The sequence below is a fragment of the Phaenicophaeus curvirostris genome, chromosome 28 (assembly GCF_032191515.1).
Source record: "Phaenicophaeus curvirostris isolate KB17595 chromosome 28, BPBGC_Pcur_1.0, whole genome shotgun sequence".
NCBI classification, from domain to species: Eukaryota; Metazoa; Chordata; class Aves; order Cuculiformes; family Cuculidae; genus Phaenicophaeus; species Phaenicophaeus curvirostris.
In genome coordinates, this window is record NC_091419.1 from 2,379,421 (window position 1) to 2,400,921 (window position 21,501).

General features: G+C 45.0%; 1 protein-coding gene across 2 annotated transcripts; it reads right to left on the reverse strand.

Annotated features, from left to right (window-relative positions):
- Nucleotides 1-260: 260 nt before the first annotated feature.
- Nucleotides 261-12,683, reverse strand: NFILZ (NFIL3 like basic leucine zipper). Of its 2 annotated transcripts, none has more exons than XM_069878238.1 (2): nt 12,614-12,683; nt 261-1,559 (listed from the first exon to the last, which is right to left on the reverse strand). In XM_069878238.1, the coding sequence occupies exon 2, from the start codon at nt 1,535-1,537 to the stop codon at nt 638-640; it is 900 nt and encodes a 299-aa protein (XP_069734339.1). In that variant the 5' UTR covers nt 1,538-1,559; nt 12,614-12,683; the 3' UTR covers nt 261-637. The 2 variants fall into 2 exon arrangements, with proteins under 2 accessions (XP_069734339.1, XP_069734340.1); XM_069878239.1 differs by lacking the exon at nt 12,614-12,683 and adding an exon at nt 5,674-5,830.
- Between the last annotated feature and the right edge of the window lie 8,818 nt (nt 12,684-21,501).

Sequence of the window (21,501 nt, forward strand, 5' to 3'; positions counted from 1 at the left end):
CAAAAAAATCATTGCAAAGATAAATGAAAGTATCTTCTGTGCGTACTGTGTCCAGTCAAGGAGCAAAAGAGTTCATTCTCTCTGAAGATATATTATGATAAACTGTGAACAGAATGGACTGGGTTCTGCTCTCACTTCATGCCAGCGTCCCCCACCCCTTTGTCACTGTCCCTCTTTCTTGCTCCAGACAGATAGGGAATCTGAAACTGTTTCTGTTGGCAGTTATGAGGATGAAGGTGATGATGAAGGTAATTAATGTGGTTACCACCCCAAGCTGCTGCAGCTGCATTACATGGCGTGGGCACCACCTCTGCTATGTTAGCCTCTTCCTGCCTGTGGTCCCTTCACACCTCAAATTTCAGCTTGATTTGTGAGCAGAGTAGGCAGGCAAAGCACAGGCTACTCACACTGCGACCGTGGGGTCTGGCAGGTCTCACGCAGCGAGGTGACCATCGTGGCCAGCTGCAGTTGTGCTGTAGTGATGCAGCCTTGCCCTATAAATTCCCTTATCATTTCTGCAAAGCAAAGAAAACCACTTTCCTCATTGATGCACAAGACATTTCCCTCCCACCCCCTCCTTCCAAACCCTTTATGTCTTTGGAAGGTCTTGCTTTGGTCCCACAGTCCCTCTGCTGTCTCAGTGGGAGTCAAAGCCACCGTCTTCCAAGCTGCTGAGGGTTTTGGTCTTAATCCGGAGTTTGTGAGGTAGGGCAGCATAACTCCGACCCTTAAAATGATCTTCTTGAGGGGAGGGCAGGATGCATGGGGGTGGAGGAGATGTTTTGGGCACTTGTTGCTCATCGTCTTCATCTGAGACACTTGTGGTGCTTTCTTTGCTCACTCCACCTGGACAGGAGGAAGGGCACAAGAAGTGGTCACTGCCTAGCAAGGGCACGTGACAAGCATATTTGTCCAGGCAGTGGTAATTGAGGAATGAAGAGCAAACTGTGGATCTGAAGTCTGCCTCAAGCCTCTCTGGCTGCTGAAGGCCAGCTGTCTCCATGGGAGCTGGTTTTGAGTCACAGCTGAAGATGTTTCTGGATGGGCCAAAGGTTTTGCAGGAAAATTCAGCTGGCTCCATCCCCTTTGGCAAAAAGCTCTTTCTTGTGAAGAAGCAGGACTCTCCAGCAAAGGGCTCAGCCTCAAGGAGTGGGGAGCCCCCTCTGTGTCCTCTGAAATAAACTCCCAGGAAGTCCTGGAAGGAGTGGCCCTGGTAGGTGCTGGTGTCGGGGGTGATAAGCCCAAAGCGTAGCTTCAGGGACAGCAGCTCTGTCCTGAGGATGGTGTTCTCCTCGCTGAGAGCAGCCAGCTGGGTCTCCATGGCAAAGTCATTGAGGCGCCTCTTCTCCCGTGAGCGTTTGGCTGCCTCGTTGTTCTTGCGCCTCTTCTCCCAGTACATGTTGTCCTTCTTCTCATCCGGCATGAACTCCCGCTTGCGCCGGGAGGGACCACACACCTTGTTGGGTAGGAGCTTAACCTGGCTCTGCTGAAGTGCAAGCTCACCGAAGGTACTCAGTGGTGCCGTGAAGCTTTCCATGGTCGTGAAGGCAGCTGGGGCTCTGCCAGAATTAGAACACAAAACTATTACCTCTGAAGGTGCTATTAATTAACACCAACAAATAAATCAATATAGCCATGTGGTTGCTTTATCGCGGTTGCAGTCACACCAGGAACACCGTGTACAGCACCTTACAAACACACAACCTGCAGGGACTGGAAAAGGGGAAGGGGTTTCAGCTGAAAGAAGGGAGATTGAGATCAAATCTTAGAAAGAAATGTTTTGCTGTGAGGGTGGGCAGCCCCGGGCACAGGTTGCACAGAGCAGTGGTTGCCGCCCCATCCCTGGAGGTGTTCAAGGCCAGGTTGGATGAGGCTTGGAGTCATAGAATCATCAGGCTGGAAAAGACCTCTTAGATCAAGTCCAACCGTTCTTATCTGCCCCTAAACCATGTCCCTGAGCACCTCATCTACCCATCTTTTAAATACCTCCAGGAATGCGGACTCAACCACGTCCCTGGGAGCCTCTGCCAGTGCCTGATGACTCTTTCTGTGAAAACTTCCCTTCTGATATCCAGTCTGAACCTCCCCTGGTGGGGAGGTAGCCATTGCCCCTTGTTCTGTCTCCTGTCACTTGGGAGAAGAGGCCAGCACCCTCCTCCCCACAACCTCCTTTCACGTAGTTGGAGAGAGCAATGAGGTCTCCCCTCAGCCACCTTTTCTCCAGGCTAAACACCCCCAGCTCTCTCAGCTGCTCCTCTTGTTCTCCAGCCCCCTCACCAGCTTCGTTGCTCTTCTCTGGACTCACTCCAGAGCCTCAACATCCTTCTTGGGGTGAGGGGCCCAGAACTGAACACAGGATTCGAGGAGCGGTCTCACCAGTGCTGAGTACGGAGGGAGAAGAACCTCCCTGGACCTGCTGGTCACGCCGTTTCTGATCCAAGCCAAGATGCCATTGGCCTTCTTGGCCACCTGGGCCACTGCTGGATCATGTTCAGTTGCCGTCAACAACACCCCCAGGTCCTTCTCCTCCAAGCAGGTTTCTAGCCAGACTTCTCCTAGTCTGGAGCTGCTCAGGGTTGTTGTGCCCCAGGTGCAGGACCCGGCATTTGGCTTTGTTAAACATCATCCCATTGGTCTCAGCCCAGCGGTCCAGACTGTTCAGATCCCTTTGGAGCCTCCTGACCCTCCGTCAGATCAACACTTCCACCCAGCTTATTGTCATCCGCAAACTTGCTAAGGGTGCACTCGATGCCTTCATCCAGGTCATTGATAAAGACATTGAACAGGGCTGGACCCAGCACTGAGCCCTGGGGAACCCCACTTGTCACTGGCCTCCAGCTGGAGTTAACTCCATTTCCCACCACTCTCTGGGCCCTCCAGACAACCAGTTTTCCACCCAGCAGAGTGTGCGCCTGTCCAGGCCAGAGGTGACAGTTTCTGAAGCAGAATGCTGTGAGAAACTGTGTCAAAGGCTTTACTGAAGTCCAGGAAGATACATCCACAGCCTTTCCCTCATCCAGCAGCCGAGTCACTTTGTCATAGAAGGCGATCAGGTTAGTTTGGCAAGACCTGCCTTTTGTGAACCTGTGTTGACTGGGCCTGATCACCCGGTTCTCCTGCATGTGCTTCATGATAGCACTCAAGATCACCTGCTCCATGACTTTTTCCGGCACTGAGGTAAGACTGACAGGCCTGTAATTTCCTGGATCCTTCCTCCAACCCTTCTTGAAGATGGGCACAACATCAATCAGCCTCTAGTCCAGTAGAACTTCCCCAGTCAGCCAGGACCTACAGCACAGCAAACTGCCAGGGAAACCACATCAGCTCTCCTGCCTCTAGACCCTCCAGGAGGGATTGTGCTGATCTAGCGTGAATGTCTAGAAGTAGGCACCTGCATGTGGTCACCTCAGACACCCTCTATACCTCACAGAGACCTAGTGAGGGAGCTTAGCATGATGTATCTTACCCAGAAGTAGTAGCTGAGCTCCCTGGACTGTAATCTATCAACTGTAAGAAAGCCCAGAGTGACTAATTCTGATTTAGACCATGCAGGTGTCTTAGATCTGGTGAGAGGAATGACATTTTGTGAGCCTAACTGAGGTTTTGGGAAACAGCTTTGTAAAGTCAAGAGGAGACAGCTTGTTATAACAGCTCTACAGGACGGACAGAAGGAGGAAAGAAAAGATCCTGCTCAGAAATTATTCACTGCTAGACTGCTCAGGACCTAGGTCTCATCTAACAGAAAGCTGGGCCAAAGGGGACAGCCAACACTGAGCCTGATAAGCCATCACCTCCACAGGATTCCTCTGAAAAGGTGCAGAAGGGCATAACTCTTTCACTTTGATTAGCAATTATTGCACTGAAGCTTTGGGATTTGCCACATTTCAACCCCCACAGTCCTTGCACAAGGGCTTTCACTTTAGCCTCATGACTACGTGACTGTTGGAACCCATGAAGACCAATCGATAAAGAGTGGTCAAGGTGCCCTCCACGCTGTCTGGCGGGTTGCAGCACACTTCACTAGCATTCATGGTTTACTATGTAGCTAGAATTGTGATAGCACCTCTTTATATAATTGCAAAGGGCTTTTCTGAGTCATGGGGACAACATGACCAAGGTTCCTGGCAGGGCTGGTCAGAGGGTTAGGGGGAGGAGGGCTGACTGGCAATTTCAGCTGAAAATGTTTCCCCCCACTCCCAGAAAAAAGTGTTTCAGGCTGAAAATTGCCCAAACTCAGAAGCAATAAAATCAACTCAACATATGAAACCAAGCATTGTTCAGGTTTTGGCCAGAAACATTTAGTTTGAGGATTTTCGGCTTTCAAACAGCTATTTAGGAATCAAATGAAATGGACGTATTCACAGCTACGGGTGAAGTGGGAAGACAAATGCCTTGAGAAAGCCTGGGCCAAGAATGTTCCTGCAATCAGATGCTGTGAGCTTGTGAAAATCTGGCAGGTGACCTTTCTGAAAACCAACACAGCTAACAGTCAGCATGACTAATAGCCAGCATTCTTGCTAAACCAATTTATTGCACGAGTGATGTGAATTAGTCTTTTCTTAATGACTGGTAACAATCTGTAAGCAAAAATGGAGGTTATAATGCAAAATCATTCGGGACAGCACTTCAGGCAGGGACTGTGCATCCTTCTGAATACAGAAGGTCACTGGTTCAATGAAGGGCATACAGAAAGAGAAATGAAGGACCACGTTTGGGTGCTCCACTTGCTCTTCATGAGCATTCACATCACCACGAATCAAAAGAGCTCACTTATCTGTGGATAAGACCCAATTTCTAAGCATTTTCCTGTTGAAATTTGTGTCTAGAGGTTTTGAGAAGCTCCAGTGTTCTTCACTTTCCAAATTTCATGTAAAAGACCACATTGGAATGCTCTGTTTTCCCAAGAGTGACCAGTGACTTCTTAAGGACCCAACTCATAAATCGTAAGGAGGACAAAACGTTGCAAGCAAAGTAGTCTCTTTGCTCTCTTGCATGGCTTTTTCAGAAAATTAGATCCTTTTTAAAGGTATCTCAAGCCAAATAAGGTATGAAAGATCACTAGAGGATTCTGAAATCCGAACAGTGTGAGAATGCATGTAAAGGAATTCTGTCATCTACACAGTTGCAGACATTGTACAGAAATGTGAACACTGAGCCTAAAAAGGCTAATCTTCTGTAGAAGCTACTTGATAAAATACATGCAGATAAAATATCAGCTATTTATTTTTACAGATTATGGGCAGGTTGTCATCACCTGTGATCTCTGCACAATGCAGATCTGGAAAACAGACAAGTGCACCTCTATTTGCAATCTGATTTTGCTTAGCGTGACCAGGATTTTGTTCTGGTTTAAATGTGAACAGGTTCCATGAAAGTATTCTCAGTCCAAATCAGTGTGATTTTGTAATTAAATGCATTTGGAATGTATTTATTTGAATTTATCTATAAGTCTTCGAGGTCCCAAGTACTATGCAAATGTTCTGAGAGTAACCTAAGACCAAAATAAAGAATGGCCCTTTAGCATTACTATGTTTGGGGTAATTCCTCCAGCTTTTGATCAAAATTACTTCTGATCTCAAAGCATCAAAGAGAGAATTTCAGTGAGCATACCTGTGGTTTCTGACAGCGTCAAGAGGCAGAAATACGCTATTGTTTCACAGCTTGTTCACTTACCAGGAATTTTTCAGGCTACGAATTGACGTGATTTCTTTGTTGAATGAGTCAAAGATCAACAGGTGGTTTTTTCTCTGAGTAAACTCATCAGCCGCATTAGGCAAAGTAGTTTGTTTTCTCCCTGTCCTTCTCTTGTTCCTGGTGCCTGTCATAAGGAGATTCTATAAGAAGTTTCGAGATTACTGTAACCAACATTCACTGTCAAACATAGCTGGGAAGCTCAAGAAATAAAAGGGACCCAAAGAAGGTATTTGTGACAGAGAACAAAAAAAGTAACAAAGAATCTGAATACTCTGTAGAATCATGGAATGGTTTGAATCATAGAATAGAATCATAGAATAACCAGATTGGAAGAAACCCACCAGATCATCGAGTCCAACCATTCCTATCAATCACTAAACCATGTCCCTCAGCACCTCATCCACCCGTCCCTTAAACACCTCCAAGGAAGGTGACTCAACCCCCTCCCTGGGCAGCCTCTGCCAGTGCCCAATGACACTTTCTGTGAAAAATTTTTTCCTAATGTCCAGCCTGAACCTCCCCTGGCAGAGCTTGAGGCCATTCCCTCTTGTCCTGTGCATTGTCACTTGGGAGAAGAGGCCAGCACCCTCCTCTCCACAACCTCCTTTCAGGTAGTTGGAGAGAGCAATGAGGTCTCCCCTCAGCCTCCTCTTCTCAAGGCTAAAGAACCCCAGCTCTCTCAGCCGTTCCTCATAAGGCCTGTTCTCCAGTCCCTTCACCAGCTTTGTTGCTCTTCTCTGGACTCGCTCCAGAGCCTCAACATCCTTCTTGTGGTGAGGGGCCCAGAACTGAACACAGGATTCAAGGAGCGGTCTCACCAGTGCCGAGTACAGAGGGAGAAGAACCTCCCTGGACCTGCTGGCCACGCCGTTTCTGATACAAGCCAGGATGCCATTGGCCTCACTGCTGGCTCATGTTCAGTCGCTGTCAACCAACACCCCCAGGTCCCTCTCCTCCAGGCAGCTTTCCAGCCAGACTTCTCCTAGTCTGTAGCTGCTCAGGGTTGTTGTGCCCCAAGTGCAGGACCCGGCATTTGGCCTTGTTAAACCTCATCCCTTTGGTCTCAGCCCATGGATCCAGCCTGTTCAGATCCCTTTGGAGCCTCCCAACCCTCCGTCAGATCGACACTTCCACCTAGCTTAGTGTTGTCTGCAAACTTGCTAAGGGTGCAAGCTGAGTTGAAAGTGACCTCAAAGCCCACCCAGTTCCACCCCCTGCCATGGGCAGGGACACTTCCCACTAGATCGTGTTCCTCCAAGCCCCATCCAACCTGGCCTTGAACCCCTCCAGGGATGGGGCAGCCACCACTGCTTTGGCCAACCTGGTCCTCCCCACCCTCATTGTGAAGGATTTCTTCCCAATGTCTAATCTAAATCTTCCTCCTTCCAATTTAAAGCCATTCCCCCTTGTCCTGTCACTCCATGCCTTTTTACAAAGTCCCTTTTCTGGAGCCCATTTCTGAACTGGAAGCTGCTTTAATGTCTCCCCACAGCCTTCTCTTCTCCAGGCCGAACAACCCCAACTCTTTCAGCCTGTCCTTGTACAGGAGCTCCTCCAGCCCTCAGATCATCATCATGGCCTCCTCTGGACTCACTCTGTCTCTTCCTTTCAGCCCATTTATTTGATCCCTCTAACTCTAATCCATTGTGCCAAGGTGGGAATTGCCTTCAGATCACACCTTACAGCTGCCTGGACTGAAGCAGATGGAAGTGAAATAGTGAGAAGTGAGGGTTGAGTCCAGCAGAAGAGGCAGGAGTCAAAGCAGAGGGAGGTCAGAATTACTTGGAGGTGGGGCAGGTTTGGAAGGAGGCTGGATGTGAAGTAGGAGGCAGCAGAAGTTCTTACAAGAGGCAGGCTCTGGCCTTTTAAGGGCAAGGAATGAAGATTACGCTGGGCCAGTATGTGAAAGTATCAAGTTTTTGGCCACAGACTCTAAACTCTACCTGTTACTTACATCTATAGCCCTCGAAATCCCACGTATGCCCACATGACATTTGTCTCTGGGCTTTTCATGAGTACAGAAGCTAGCAATGAAGTGCACAGGTGACACACAGCTTGTAACCACAAGAACGAGTGGGAACATAAGTATTAGTAACAACCGTAGAATCATTTTGGTCAAGTGCTGCCAATACTTTCTAAGTTGCATTGGTATCTCTTGTTTCTGAAGATATAAATGCAGAAGACAATTACTAAAGTCTCATCAGAATGTCACCCATCTTCTGTATTGTCTGCATCCTGAAGAGAAAGCACCAAAAACATTGAGAATGATAGTGTGCCTTCACTTTTCACCTCTGATTTGCATTAAAGCTGCGAGTTCTGTTCAGTTAGAGCATCTTTCCGAAGCCCTGCTTCTCTACAGAGAGCAGTCCTCGAACTTTACCATTCTCTTCCTTTCTGAGCAGGCAGAAAGCAAGCCACATTTTTATGCAAAGACCATTAAATATATGAAGATACGCAATAAAAACTATCCTTACCACATATACAATGCATCTGATTAGCTGTGAAGGGCTAAATCTGTAATGTCCTAGTTTAATGCTGACACCAAACTGTTTACACCTCTGTGAAAATGAAGACATTAAGATTTTTTTTTGCCCATGCACTCTATGTACCTGGTCAAAAGATCCTTATTTCTGGTAAAAGCACTTTCCTTCCGCTAACTGAAGACCATGTAAGGACTCAGGCCTCAGAGGTTTGGTTCAGACCTATCTCCCCTTCCTTCCCTTATCTCTTGAGCAGCAGATCAGAGCAGGCTCTGATGAACTGTACTTTCCAGAAGCTTGTACAAAGCCCTCCAGGAAAAACTGATATCTAACAGGAACTGATTCACTGCAGATCTATGAGACGATATACACTTTTCTTTAATCAAAACATGCTGCCTCATAAACCAGCTGGTGAATCTCACTTTTCCCTGATTGTAAGTCAAGCCTTCAACCCTCCAATTATTCTTTTTCTCAAGGATGTAGTAAAATTATAATGGAGCTTGCAAAGGGCAACAACCACAGGTTCAGAACAGTTTCTGTGAACAGAAATGCTAACGTTATTTCTCAAGAATAAAGAGCATGAGCAGAAATTATCAGGCAGTGGATTCCAAAGAAATAAAAGGAAGCACATCTTCAGACAACGCAAACTTGAAAATCTGAGTTTGTTGCCTCAGGTTAATGTAGTCATGAAAAATAAAAAGGGCATGACAAAAAATATTAGGCCAAAGATCAGCCAAGGTGGAGCTTTAAGATGACTCAGTCCAATTGTTCTTATGTCTTAAAATATTGCATGAATTTGAGGGTTGAGTACATCCCCTCAGGTGGGTGACGGACACTGTAGAACTGAACCATAGCCATTGCTTTTACCTTTTCTTTGGATTAGAAGAGAGGATGAAGTGGATTACATTCAAAATGGAATCATCTTAATAAGATGAACATCTGTATTTATCAAATCATTTTAATAAGATGAACATCTGTATTTTATTCTTCTCAGTTTACTAATTTTTAAGATATGATTCTAAATTTTATTGCCTCTTGGTATGACTTCACTTTCTTTAAGTTGCAAACTTTTCCTTGAATCTTCGTATGTCTGTTTATTTCCCTCTATTTTATATCACAAATTCCTATCTACAGCAACCGATACTGGGTTTGAGTTTGAAGTCTCATTTAAAAACACAGCTGAGAGGAGTATTCTTAACTCAAAGCACAAGAATGAAAAGCCAAGCATAAGTATACATGTATTTTAATTACATAGGAAAATCAATACAGAAAAGCATGGAGTGGCCTGGCCTGCTTCCCTGCATTAGAGACTTCTCTTTACTCTTAAATTGAAAACATAAAATCATGGAATGGTTTGGGTCAGAAGAGACATTAAAGCCCATCCAGATCCATCCCCTGCCATGGGCAGGGACACCTCCCACTGGATCAGGGGCTCCAAGCCCCATCCAACCTGGCCTTGAACCCCTCCAGGGATGGGGCAGCCACCACTGCTCTGGGCAACCTGGGCCAGGGCCTCCCCACCCTCACAGCAAGACATTTCTTCCTAAGATCTTAGCCAAATCTCCCCTACTGGGGGCTCATTGATTTGCTGTGGTGTTCCCATGACATAGAATCATGAATTCGCAGGATATCTCAAGTTGGAAGGGACTTTTTCGGATCATGGTGTCCAAATCCCTTCTCCACATGAAACTAAACCATAGGACATGCACAGACTTCAGCCCATAATGTATACTTGATTTGCAATGTAACGTTAAATAAACAAAGAGAAGAAAGCTTCCAATAATTTTTCATAAAACACATAATGCCGTTGTATCTACCCTACAGACAATTTTTGGATCAAACTCTGATTCCCACCTTCCTTAGCACACTCAGTTCGGCACCCAGATACATAACAGCCAGTCCATGGAAACATCACTGGAGCTTACCTACCTTAATTAAACTGGGAACAGAATTTAGGATTTAAGGAGTTTAAATCAGCACAAAGATTGACCCAAGCTTTCCTCGCTTTACGTTTATATAAAGGACACAGATAGCTGCCTATTTTTTCAGTCTTAAATGATCTCATCTGAAACAAAATCAGAACTCAGCTGTTAATCTCAAGACACTCCAGTACATCAGTATCTGATCCACGGGAGTTATTCAGAATTTACACTGATAAAGTGAGATAATAAACAGTGAGCAAGGCATGATTTACAACAGAAACCCCCAAAAAGCTTCTACCAGGAGCACCATGCTGTACAAACTCTGCACTGCAACCACATTAGTAAATAAGTTTCGATCTTCGCTGCTGCTTCTTCACTTTAGTAATAACAACAACAACAAAAAAAAAAACCAAAACCCCTGTGGTTTGGTAGCACCTTACAATGCTCTCTAAACCTACTGGCCTGAGATAAAAGGACATTATTCTAATTACTCATATTCCTGAGTATTTCACATTCTCACTAAAGCAGAGGTTAGCAGGTGCTATTGAGGAACTGGCACTGATCAGTTCTTGTATCTCAATGGGAAATAGCATGATCTGATGATTAAAGCAGGCAGAAAAGGAGAAAACAGAGCCAACCCTAATGATCTGTATGTCTGAGCTCTGGGTCAGCTGCTTCTGTGGCTGCTGCTGATGGAGGAATTGCTCTTGCTGGTGAAGCTTTAAACTTAAATTCAAAGCAAAACTGGCTTGGAAACAATTGTCATGTGCCAAAGTCATCATTTTGCTGTGTCTCTAGTTTGAAAACACACTAATGACTCAGAGCGCCAAATGTTGCTGCAAGTCTATCAATGTATTGCAGAGCCTTTACAGGCAGATTTTCAAAATCAAGCATTTTCACCACTGGGCCAGGTTTGCTAAAGTCTGGTTTCCACTGAAGCTTTGGACTCATTTGGGCACTTGTTTGAAAATCAGATTCCAGCACCCTGTAAGAATTCTCTGGAACAAATCATGCTTGAAACCTGGCCACAACCACAGATGCTGAACTCCTGAAAATCAAGTTTTTCTCTAAACATCCAGACTCTGAAAGGTATATTGAACTTTCTGGTGTATTAAAATTCTAGGCTCAAAGATATTAAATCACTGTCTAGGCCACTTGATCACAACAGGTTGTTTCTTAGGGGCTTGGTAGAATTAGTTTTGTCTTTTGGTCTTGAGGTATGAGACTTCAAACCATGTGAACCTACCCAAAACTATCAAACCACCTGCAGCAGAAGGGCTGGGTGCTATGACATGTACGCTCTGTAAGTCATGCTTGATTCATAACTCTGCATTGCTCATGGTAACTAACCTCAAAACCAGCTCAGGTATCACTCTATTAGGAACAAAGTGACCTCTAAATTTGACTGTGGGACCATCAGACTAGAAATCTACTGCAAAACCCTTAAAACCTCAAAGTTACTAATGATTCTTTACAAGTGAGGGAGTTTTGCATTTCTTGGTCTGCAAACACCTCCGTGCCTGCTGCTGCAGAATGAAGTCTTCACCGTGCTTGCTCCATTCTCTTGCCTCTGCACCCAAGAAAGCAGACTCATCACACCTGGGCTCAATGTAAGAGACTTCATAAATGCTTTTTTTTTTACCTCTGGGAAAGCACTTTAAAGAAACCTTTTTTCTCCCTCTGCCCTATTTCACAGCTTGGTTTACGGTATTGACTTTGCAGAAGATTATGCTTGGCAGGGATAGTTTAGTTGAATTCTAAAATACTGGAACAAGAAATCAAATGTTTCAGTTGAAAATGCCAAAAAAATATTTAAGATCGTAGTATCTTAAGGCAATTTTTGCTGATTTTTTTTTTAAACAACTAATATTTTCCTTGGAAATTCAATTGTGTCTGAAAAATGGTGTGGATACTAATGAGTACTTCACGTTTTTAGTTGTCTTGGTCCTTCAGTTTCAGCCCCTGCTTGGTGAACCCTACTCCAGTAATGTTTAAAGCACAAATAACTGAATTGTTCTTTTCCCCCTTACCGTTTCTTCACTGCACAACACAGGGCAGCACAGAGATATCTGAGCTATTTCATTTGGATACAACAATGCTGAGACAGACTTGGAATTCCCCCAAGCTAACTAATGCCAGCAAGCTCAATTTAATAATTCTACCATGATCAGACTATATTTACTACTGAAACTGGCTAACTGAGAGCACGCTTAATCACAGCACAGGACCAGACCATGCTGTATCTGATCTGTGTCCCATCATTTATAGAAAAGTAGTAAATAATAATAAAACCATTGTTACACAACAGTATAGGTGGCGGGGATAGAATGGTTTGGGTTGGAAGGGACCTCAAAGCCCATCCAGTTCCACCCCTGTCAAGGGCAGGGACACCTCCCACTGCATCAGGGGCTCCAAGCCCCATCCAACCTGGCCTTGAACCCCTCCAGGGATGGGGCAGCCACCACTGCTCTGGGCAACCTCCCCACCCTCACAGCGAAACATTGACCTTGCATTTACCTTGGTGTAACTCAGCAGTGAGTCTTTTCCAGTCACTAGATCTTCACTCACACAACCGATGGGAGAAGAAGAGATCTGCCTGAACAAAGAGGTGGATGCTTGTGCACACTGCGCTGCTGGCGGTACGTGCCACTCTGCATCCGCTCTCCACCTCTCTCTGCCTACCCAGAGGGATGGAAAATTCCATCTGGTTCATACTGAATCTGACAAAAACTGCTGTCGTAATAGTTTTTTTAAAAGTGAAGATTGATTCGTGAAGATAAAGTTCATAATTATCTGAAGGTTACCCCAGATATTACTTTGATGCATCATCATAAGGAAGAAGTGAGAGGTGGACTAGACCAAAGGTAAGTCCCTTCCTCTCTGTAGCACAAGAATATCATTGTAGAGAAATCAATGAGACCTAAGCTTTTGTTTAAAATTAAGCAAGGGCTAAAAGGTTTTCATTGAATCATATAATCATAGAATCATAGAATCACAGAATCATAGAATCACAGAATCATAGAATCATGGAACAGTTCAGGTTGGAAGGGACCTTAAAGACCATCCAGTTACAACCCCCCTGTGATGGAGGGGGGGTTGCTGAGCAAAGGCCGGAAACACTTGTTTAAGCAGGACTGCTGTTGTTATTAGCAAGTCACCAGCTTTCTGCCTTGGAAATTAGAAATCAAGACCCACTAGGAAAGAACTGACCACATTCCTAATCTTTCCTAGATGCAGTCGTCTGGGGTTGTGTGTATGGGGCACACAAAATCCTAATTTTAAAACAGAGTGGAGTCATTTGCAAGTAAGAACCCCCTCTCACTCTCTAGAAGCTCCAAAGATACCACTGTCACAAAGTTCGTAACAATACCTAAAGTAGAAAAGCAGAACAAACCTGGTAAAAATAAGGACCTCCCCCATCATTTGCAAAATCCATTACCTGGCAAACAGTGGTCATCAGGAAAGACAGCCTTCTCTTGGACTTGATATTCCTGATTCATACAACGGTTTGGATTGGAAGGGAAATTAAAGCCCATCCAGCTCTCTGCAGGGACATCTCCCACTGGATCAGGGTGCTCCAAGCCACATCTGTTCTATGAGCTGACGATTCTACTCTACAATCTTTTAACATGTCTGATTCTAAACACCCAGCTCAAAATAAGTTGTTCAGACATCAAAACTTCCAGGACCTGCTTCATTCCCCTTTCTCCTGCTAGTTGTGTAGTCACTTACATCAGGAGCTGTAAATCATTACTTATTTAGAAAACTGAATTATGCCCTCAGCTTATCGCTGAGCCATAGAGACACACAGAGGCTGTAGAATCCCCTGGGGTTTTGCTAACCCAGTGGTGCTTTCATCCACATTCCAACCCTAAGAAATCATTTTGTTTCAAGAAATAAAATCAAGCTCTCCCACCCTTTCTCCCAGCCTTTGCCTGCTCCTGGCTCCAGCACAAGCATTTCCAGAGTGCAGGACTGATTGTAGCATCCCATTTACAGAACTTTTCTGCAGAACCTAAACAGAACTCATCTCTTTGCTTACCTGGTTCAGAAAGCACAAGTGATGATCACAAAATAGAAACCATTCACACTAAGATGCACAGAAATACCTAGCAGATCAGGAGCAGAGTGTATCAAGGACCACAGATGTCTGCGCACAGCACCTTTCTCATTGTTTACTGCAGGAAAATTCCAATATTTGTGTTCTTTTGCAAAAGTCCTATCAGTTGGATGCTGCCTAAAGGTGTTCCTTTGTCTTTTAAAAGGAAGCAAACCATCACGACGAGCTTAAAGGCTGCCAGGCCGCCTCCACACATCCATGCATGCAAAGGGCACTTGGTGCAGAGCATGAGCACAGCTCTCATTCATTAATTGTTAATGCCAACCTTTCATGTCAGAAGTTTCCCTTTCACTTTGCTATCGCAGGAAATAAATGAAACTTTTGAAGGTTTTGCGAGTCACCCACCGGCCACTTCTGCCTGAGTTTCTATAAAACACACAACTGATGCCAAACTCACTTGTATGATACTAAAGATGAAACTTCTAATTTCAGATCCAAATCATTGAGTTCCTCTGTGCCCAAAGCAGCAGGGTGCTTATCAGTGCTTTATCAGATTCTCAATACCTACTTCTGGGTAACTGAAGTAAAGCAATTAAGTAAATTCACATGGTCCAATCCTAGAAATAATTTTTCTGCATTCAAACTGATTGCTGCACTTTCCTTTTTAAATCATCAGAAGAAAAGATAATGCTTTAAATTAGGATTTGGGTTTTGTCTGAAACTACTCTAGAGTCAAATCTGGAGTGCCAGCACCTCCACTGATGCTGTACAGCTTATTCCAGATTGCTGCCAAAGCAACAGAAACCAGCAGCCAGCCTAGAATAGTTTCTACAGAAACCAGCAAGAGACAATGAACTCTCTTCAATCCCTTGGGTTATTCCTAGCAATATCAATATTCATTACACTTTCACTAGCAGCAGGAATTTCTACTTAAATTGCTTGACTCCACAAGAAAATACTCTTCCTTCTCAAATCATAGAATCATAGAATCACCAGGTTGGAAAAGATCTCTGAGATCATAGGGTCCAACCACACCTATCTGCCATTAAACCATATCCCTAAATACCTCGTCTACCTGTCTTTTAAATATCTCTATGGATGGTGACTCAACCACCTTCCTGGGCAGCCTGTTCCATAAATGCAAAGCCAAATTCTGCCGGTCACTGCATCTTATCTGACTTTCTGCTGTTAATTGCATCTTATCTGATTTATTGTATGGGTTTGAAAAAGGAGAAAGCTGTGACCTTGGCGCAGATTTCAGCTTGGCACGTCAGATTACTCACCAAAGAGTTTTCACATGCCTGGAGCTCTTAGGTCTGTGAGATCCCCAGGAGCACAGGACAAGTCCTCAACTCCTTGAAGACCAAGACTCACTTCACTTCCCCAGTTGCCGTGGCCACATTGACATGGTAGCACAACAAGAGCACACGTCAAACCAATGCTACACAATAAGCAGCCAGGGCAAATGGTGAAACAAATTGCAAGGAGTGAGAAAGGGTAAACAGCAAAAAGTGGATTGTGAGGCTTGTATTTCAGTGAAAGAGTCAGAGCAGGAAGCACACGGATGAGGCCAGGTCCTTGGGGCCCTACAGGTGGACAGGTGCTTTAAAGTTGCTCAATAAATACATTCTGAAGCTTACTAAGACTTACATAATATTTGCTCTTTCCTGGGAGCCTCTGCCACCTGAGGTTATCTCATCAGGTGGGGGTGTGAGCTTTCAATTAGAGAAAATGTGTTTAGCTCTTGTGAATGCAGGGGATTAAAGATGTAACATTGTAGAGTCTCAAAACCAAGACAAACAGAAAGCTTCCCCCTCAACAACAACAAAAAAGCAACTCCACAAACAAACCACTCAACACCACTTGAATTTAGCTTTAAAGAAAACGTCTTTTAAAGTTAGAACTGGAAGTTTCTCTTAAAATAGAGCATGATTTTGAGCCTCTGTAGCAGAGGGCTGCACTTCTGAGACATCTTAAAGATTTCAATACAAGATGGGGGATGATAATTGAAAGCTTCCCTGCAGAGAAGGACTTGGGGTGCTGGTTGATGAGAAGCTTGACACAAGCTGGCAATGTGCACTCACAGCCCAGGAGGCCAACCGTGTCCTGGGCTGCATCAAAAGCAGCGTGGCCAGCAGGGGAGGGAGGGGATTCTGCCCATCTGTTCCTCTCTCGTGAGATCTCATCTGGAGTCCCGTGTCCAGTTATGGAATCCTCAACATAAGAAGGAGATGGGGAACGGGTCCAGAGGAAGCTACAAAGATGATCCGAGGGCTGGAGCATCTCCCATACGAGGACAGGCTGAGAGAGTTGAGGTTGTTCAGCCTGGAGAAGGCTCCAAGGAGATCTTATAGCGACCTTCCAGTACTTGAAGGGGCTACAAGAAAGCTGGAGAGGGACTGTTCGCAAAGGCTTGTGGTGATAGGACGAGGGGGAATGGGGATAAACTGGAGAGGGGCAGATTTAGACTGGACATAAGGAGGATTTTCTTCACCATGAGTGTAGTGAGGGATTGGCCCAGGTTGCCCAGAGCAGTGGTGGCTGCCCCATCCCTGGAGGTGTTCAAGACCGGGTTGGATGGGGCTTGGCTTCTTACCCAAACTGTTCTATGATTCTAAATTCAGGAGCAAAATCTACAAAGAACTTCAATGGGCTGTGGCATTGCAGTGGTAATAACTTTCAGTATCTACAACCTATTTTCTCCAAGCATTTAGAGATGAGAGTATCTAAACTGCAATGAGAATTAACAAGCCCTCTAAATCCAGTGAGCTGAAAACGTGAACTGCTTTATGACGCAAGAAATCCCAGAGCCAAATGGGAATGGGGGGTGAGCTGGAGTAGCAGGTACAAGGGCTGTGTGGCTGGGAGGAGGAACAGACATCAAAAGGGCATCAAAAGGTTTGGAGGCAACAGCATGAACTGTCAAAGAAAGTGAGAAAGAATTAGAGCTGGTGCTTTTAAATCCTTTTGTAAACCTCATCAAAGTGCCCTAAAAAATGCTTAAATTCAAGGAGATTTTGCACATTTGAATTTTAAGGAATGGGAGGAAAGAGCATCCTTTCATTTCTCAGCTAAACACAAGCCACTAGCAGTGAAAGTCAGTGAATGTGAGAGTCCCTCCCACCGTCTTCATTTATTTATTGAATGGCATAACTTTTCATAAAATTTCATTTTAAATCTTCAGGAAGAGTTTTTTAGCGTGCGTTTGATATTAAGTTTACTGTTACTGTGGGTAGAAGACTGTGTAGCTGGAACTACATTTTATGTTTCTTACATAAATAACCAAGTGATTATGAACAGCAGATTGAGGTTTGGCAGACTCACAACATCCAGACAGATACACATCTCCGTCATATGAGACTCACTAGGTTTTTCAACACGTATGTGTTGTTTCATTTAGTTGCCTTTTAGATCTACAATCTTGACACTTATGTAGAAGAGGACATTTGGTCACTTCCACAGAATTCAGGAGGGCAATTTCATTTTCTTTTGCAAATCTGCTTTTCTCTCTAGAGTCTTCTCTACTGTGTATTACTTGCAATGACTATATAGGATACAAAGAGCATGGATTTAGGGTTAGACAAAGAGCAAAGAAAGGGCCGTCGCTACCAGGGCAACCTGACAGAGTTTAAATGTACCATGAAAGGGGCCTACAAGAAAGCTGGGGAGGGATTTTTCACAAGGGCATGGAGTGATAGGACAAGGGGGATTGGCTTCAAACTGGAAGGCGGAAGATTTAGGTTAGGCACTAGGAAGAAATTCATCATGATGGGGATGCGGAGGCCCTGGCCCAGGTTTCCCAGAGCAGTGGTGGCTGCCCCATCCCTGGAGGTGTTCAAGGCCAGGTTGGATGGGGCTTGGAGCCCCTGATCCAGTGGGATGAGCCCCTGATCCGGTGGGATGTGCCCCTGCCCATGGCAGGGGTGGGACTGGATGGGCTTTGAGGTCCCTTCCAACCCAAACCAGTCCATGATTTTGTGCAGTTAGGGATGCATGGGGTATCCAGGGAATCGAATCACTCCAAGGCAGCAGGACCGTTTTTTCAGTAGTAATTCTCAAGGTCTACTGACAGCCCATTGCCAATTCTCTTGCATTTTAATTAATGGTAACAGCATTAATGAGAAACTCAGAAGATACTTTTGCCTGCAAGGGAAGAAATGGTGTGTTTTGGAGTTCACTGGAAACCAGTAGAAAAACTGGGTTTGAGGCACAGCCTTTGGTTTTGTGCTTACAAACCACGCAGTGCCAGTCAGCCCTGGCTGTAGATTCCAATGCTACTTCAAACACTTCCAACATCACAGAATGCCTCTGAGGTAGAGGCTAGTGAATCCTTGAAGTTCATGACCATGATGTATCATAGAATCATAGAATAACCAGGTTGGAAGAGACCCACCACCGGATCATCGAGTCCAACCATTCCCATCAATCACTAAACCATGTCCCTCAGCACCTCGTCCACCCGTCCCTTAAACCCCTCCAGGGAAGGTGACTCAACCCCCTCCCTGTTACTCCCCTTAATTAATAAATTTAAAATATTTAATGTGTTCTTTTCTTCACTGTACAAGTCATTAATTTCCTGAAACAATATAAGAACAGTGACCCTTGGGCAGAAAAAAAAAGGATTAAATGCATTACGTTTTCTTCATATAAAAATTTCATGACAGTTGTCACCTTTAAAATCCAAAACAAGACCAAAAGCTTCAGAAATAACAAACACACCTTTTACAATTTCCTCCAGGTATAATAAATAGCAATTAACTGCCTTTATATAAACCCTGTGTGCTTTGAGAATGGTTTTCTCTCTCAAACTTGCTAGAGAAGGGGGAGCCTGAGAGGGAAAGAGGGAAATGACAGCAGCCCCTCCTTCTCTTTGATATTAGATGTAAAAGGCTTTTCAAAACAAGAGAGGAAAAGGCTTGTCCCCAGAAGCTTTCTGAACTGAAGAAACCACATTACAAGCTGAGCGATGATAGAAAGAAACAAACAGTCCTACAAAGGCCAATAATTTTTTAACCATTTTCCGTGCCTGGATCAGTTGTATTTTCTGTCTTCGTTCTCAGTGCTTCTGATATTGTAAGGAACATGGGAAGGGCATATACATAAATATCTTTTCTGGGCCCCTCACCACCAGAAGGATGTTGAGGCTCTGGAGCGAGTCCAGAGAAGAGCAACGAAGCTGGTGAGGGGGCTGGAGACCAAGAGGAGCGGCTGAGAGAGCTGGGGGTGTTTAGCCTGGAGAAGAGGAGGCTGAGGGGAGACCTCATTGCTCTCTACAACTACCTGAAAGAAGGTTGTGGAGAGGAGGGAGCTGGGCTCTTCTCCCGAGTGACAGGGGACAGGACAAAGGGGAATGGCCTCAAGCTCCACCAGGGGAGGTTTAGACTGGACATTAGGAAAAAAAATTTCATGGAAAGGGTCATTGGTCCCTGGCAGAGGCTGCCCAGGGAGGGGGTTGAGTCCCCATCCCTGAGGATATTTCATAGACGGGTAGACGGTTCATGATTTAGTGGCGAATAGGAATGATTGGACTAGATGATCTGAGAGGTCTTTTCTAACCTAGTGATTCTATGATTCCTCAAGCAGAGCAAGCAATGGGAAAGCCAATTTTTGAATGTTAAATTTTTACACAGTTTTCAGAAGTTGTTTGCATCTAGGGACTGCAATACTGTGAAAAACTGGCCAAATGTCTCATAGGAGAAATTTAGACCAGGATGGAGAGGATGAGGAGACAGGAAGATGGAAGTAAAAGGTCTAAAGGAGACACAGACAAGCTGGAACAAACTACGTTGTGGTTTCAGTGCCAGCTCAGCAGATTGGGAAAGTTGCAGCAGCATTTGCCATGGTTAGAACATAAAGTTGAGCAAATGTGGATAGCATACAAGGACCTCTGTGACAGGAGTTGTTCTTGGCCGAGGCAGTCATTCGCTCCATCCTAACCACTAGTACCACTAAGGCCAACTGCCTTTCCTGGCCTGTCACCCCTAAAACAAAGCTTTGTGCTGAGACATGCAAAGGGCTCCATCTGCTGAGAGGCGGGTTCTTCTGCCAGGGTGGCAGAAGGTCCTCTCCAAGTAAGCCAACTTTCCATGTGGTTTTTCCAGGGAGATGGTGCTGATCCCTCTTGTCAGTGCTGCAAATCCAGCACCTTACATTAACTATGATGTTATCAAGCCCTTCTTCTGTACTGGCTGTCATAGAGACACCAGGTGATGGTCTAGAAACACCAAAAATCTGGAAATAAGTTCTTCCTTAGCCTCACAGCCAGATATGAACTTGCTGTTTCTGATAGGAAGAGGAGGTTGAACTAAAATGAGAACATAGGAAAGGAACTTAACAACTTGAGAGATACAGAAGCATACGGCAACACCTACAACTATAACCACCTCCATCACTCACGCTGAGGATGGGGAGAGAAATTAGGGAGGAAGATTTCAGGTATTATAGTATGATGAGTGTATGTGCAACCATGTGTGTGTGCACAGAAGGGTCGGAGCACTGGCAGGCACAGCAGGGAGGAGGTCTGGATATCAGAGGTTTAGAGAGAGGAATAAGGGACAGAGAGGGAGAAGCATAGAGGACATGGAAATAATATGTAGGGGAAGGAGAGAGAGAAAGGAAGGAGACAAAAGGGAAAAGGAAAAGGGAAGGAGAAAAGAGGGAAAAAAGGAAAAGAAAAAAGGAGAATATAAAAAAGGAAAAGAAAAAAGAAAAAGGGAGAAAATAGGAAAAAATATGAAAAAAGAGAAAAGTTTAAAAGTAGCTAAAAAGAAAAACATGAAAAACATGAAGACAAAAAATTTTTAAAAAATGGGAAGATATGAAAGAGAAAAAAAAAGCCAGTAACTTTCACACCAACAGTCATTCTCTTTTCAGGAAATCTACCAGGAGCCCGGGGACAAGCACAGAAATGGTTTTCTGGCAGGGTAGTGCTTCTGTGCCCCGTGACACCTAGAAAAGCCCCAACACCGTGAACTCCATCCCACCAACATGGCCAGGACTTACCTTGTGATGCCCCGAGCCATCCGGCACCGGCTCGTCACCGCAGAGCCACCCAGGCGAGGTGCGAAGGGGCGATGAGCTCCTCTTGTGCGGAACGCTGCCTCACCGCACACCCGCTGGTGACAGCCCTGCACCGAGACACATGGCAGTGGGTCACTAAAAGGGTGGTTTTCACTTTTTTTTTTTGTGTGTGTGCCTGTGTGTGCTTTTTTTTTGCATAACCAGGTCCCAGGAAAGCTGGAGTCATGCACTGATCACTTAAGAGGCGGTGACACGCGGCGACAGAGCGGGTGGCATCACCGAGGTCCAACACCACAGCAGCTTTAGAGCTTCCCGTTAGTGTTTA

Coding starts and splice junctions, on each gene's coding strand:
- NFILZ (XM_069878238.1), bottom strand. CDS start 1,537: ATGGAAAGCTTCACGGCACCACTGAGTACCTTCGGTGAGCTTGCACTT.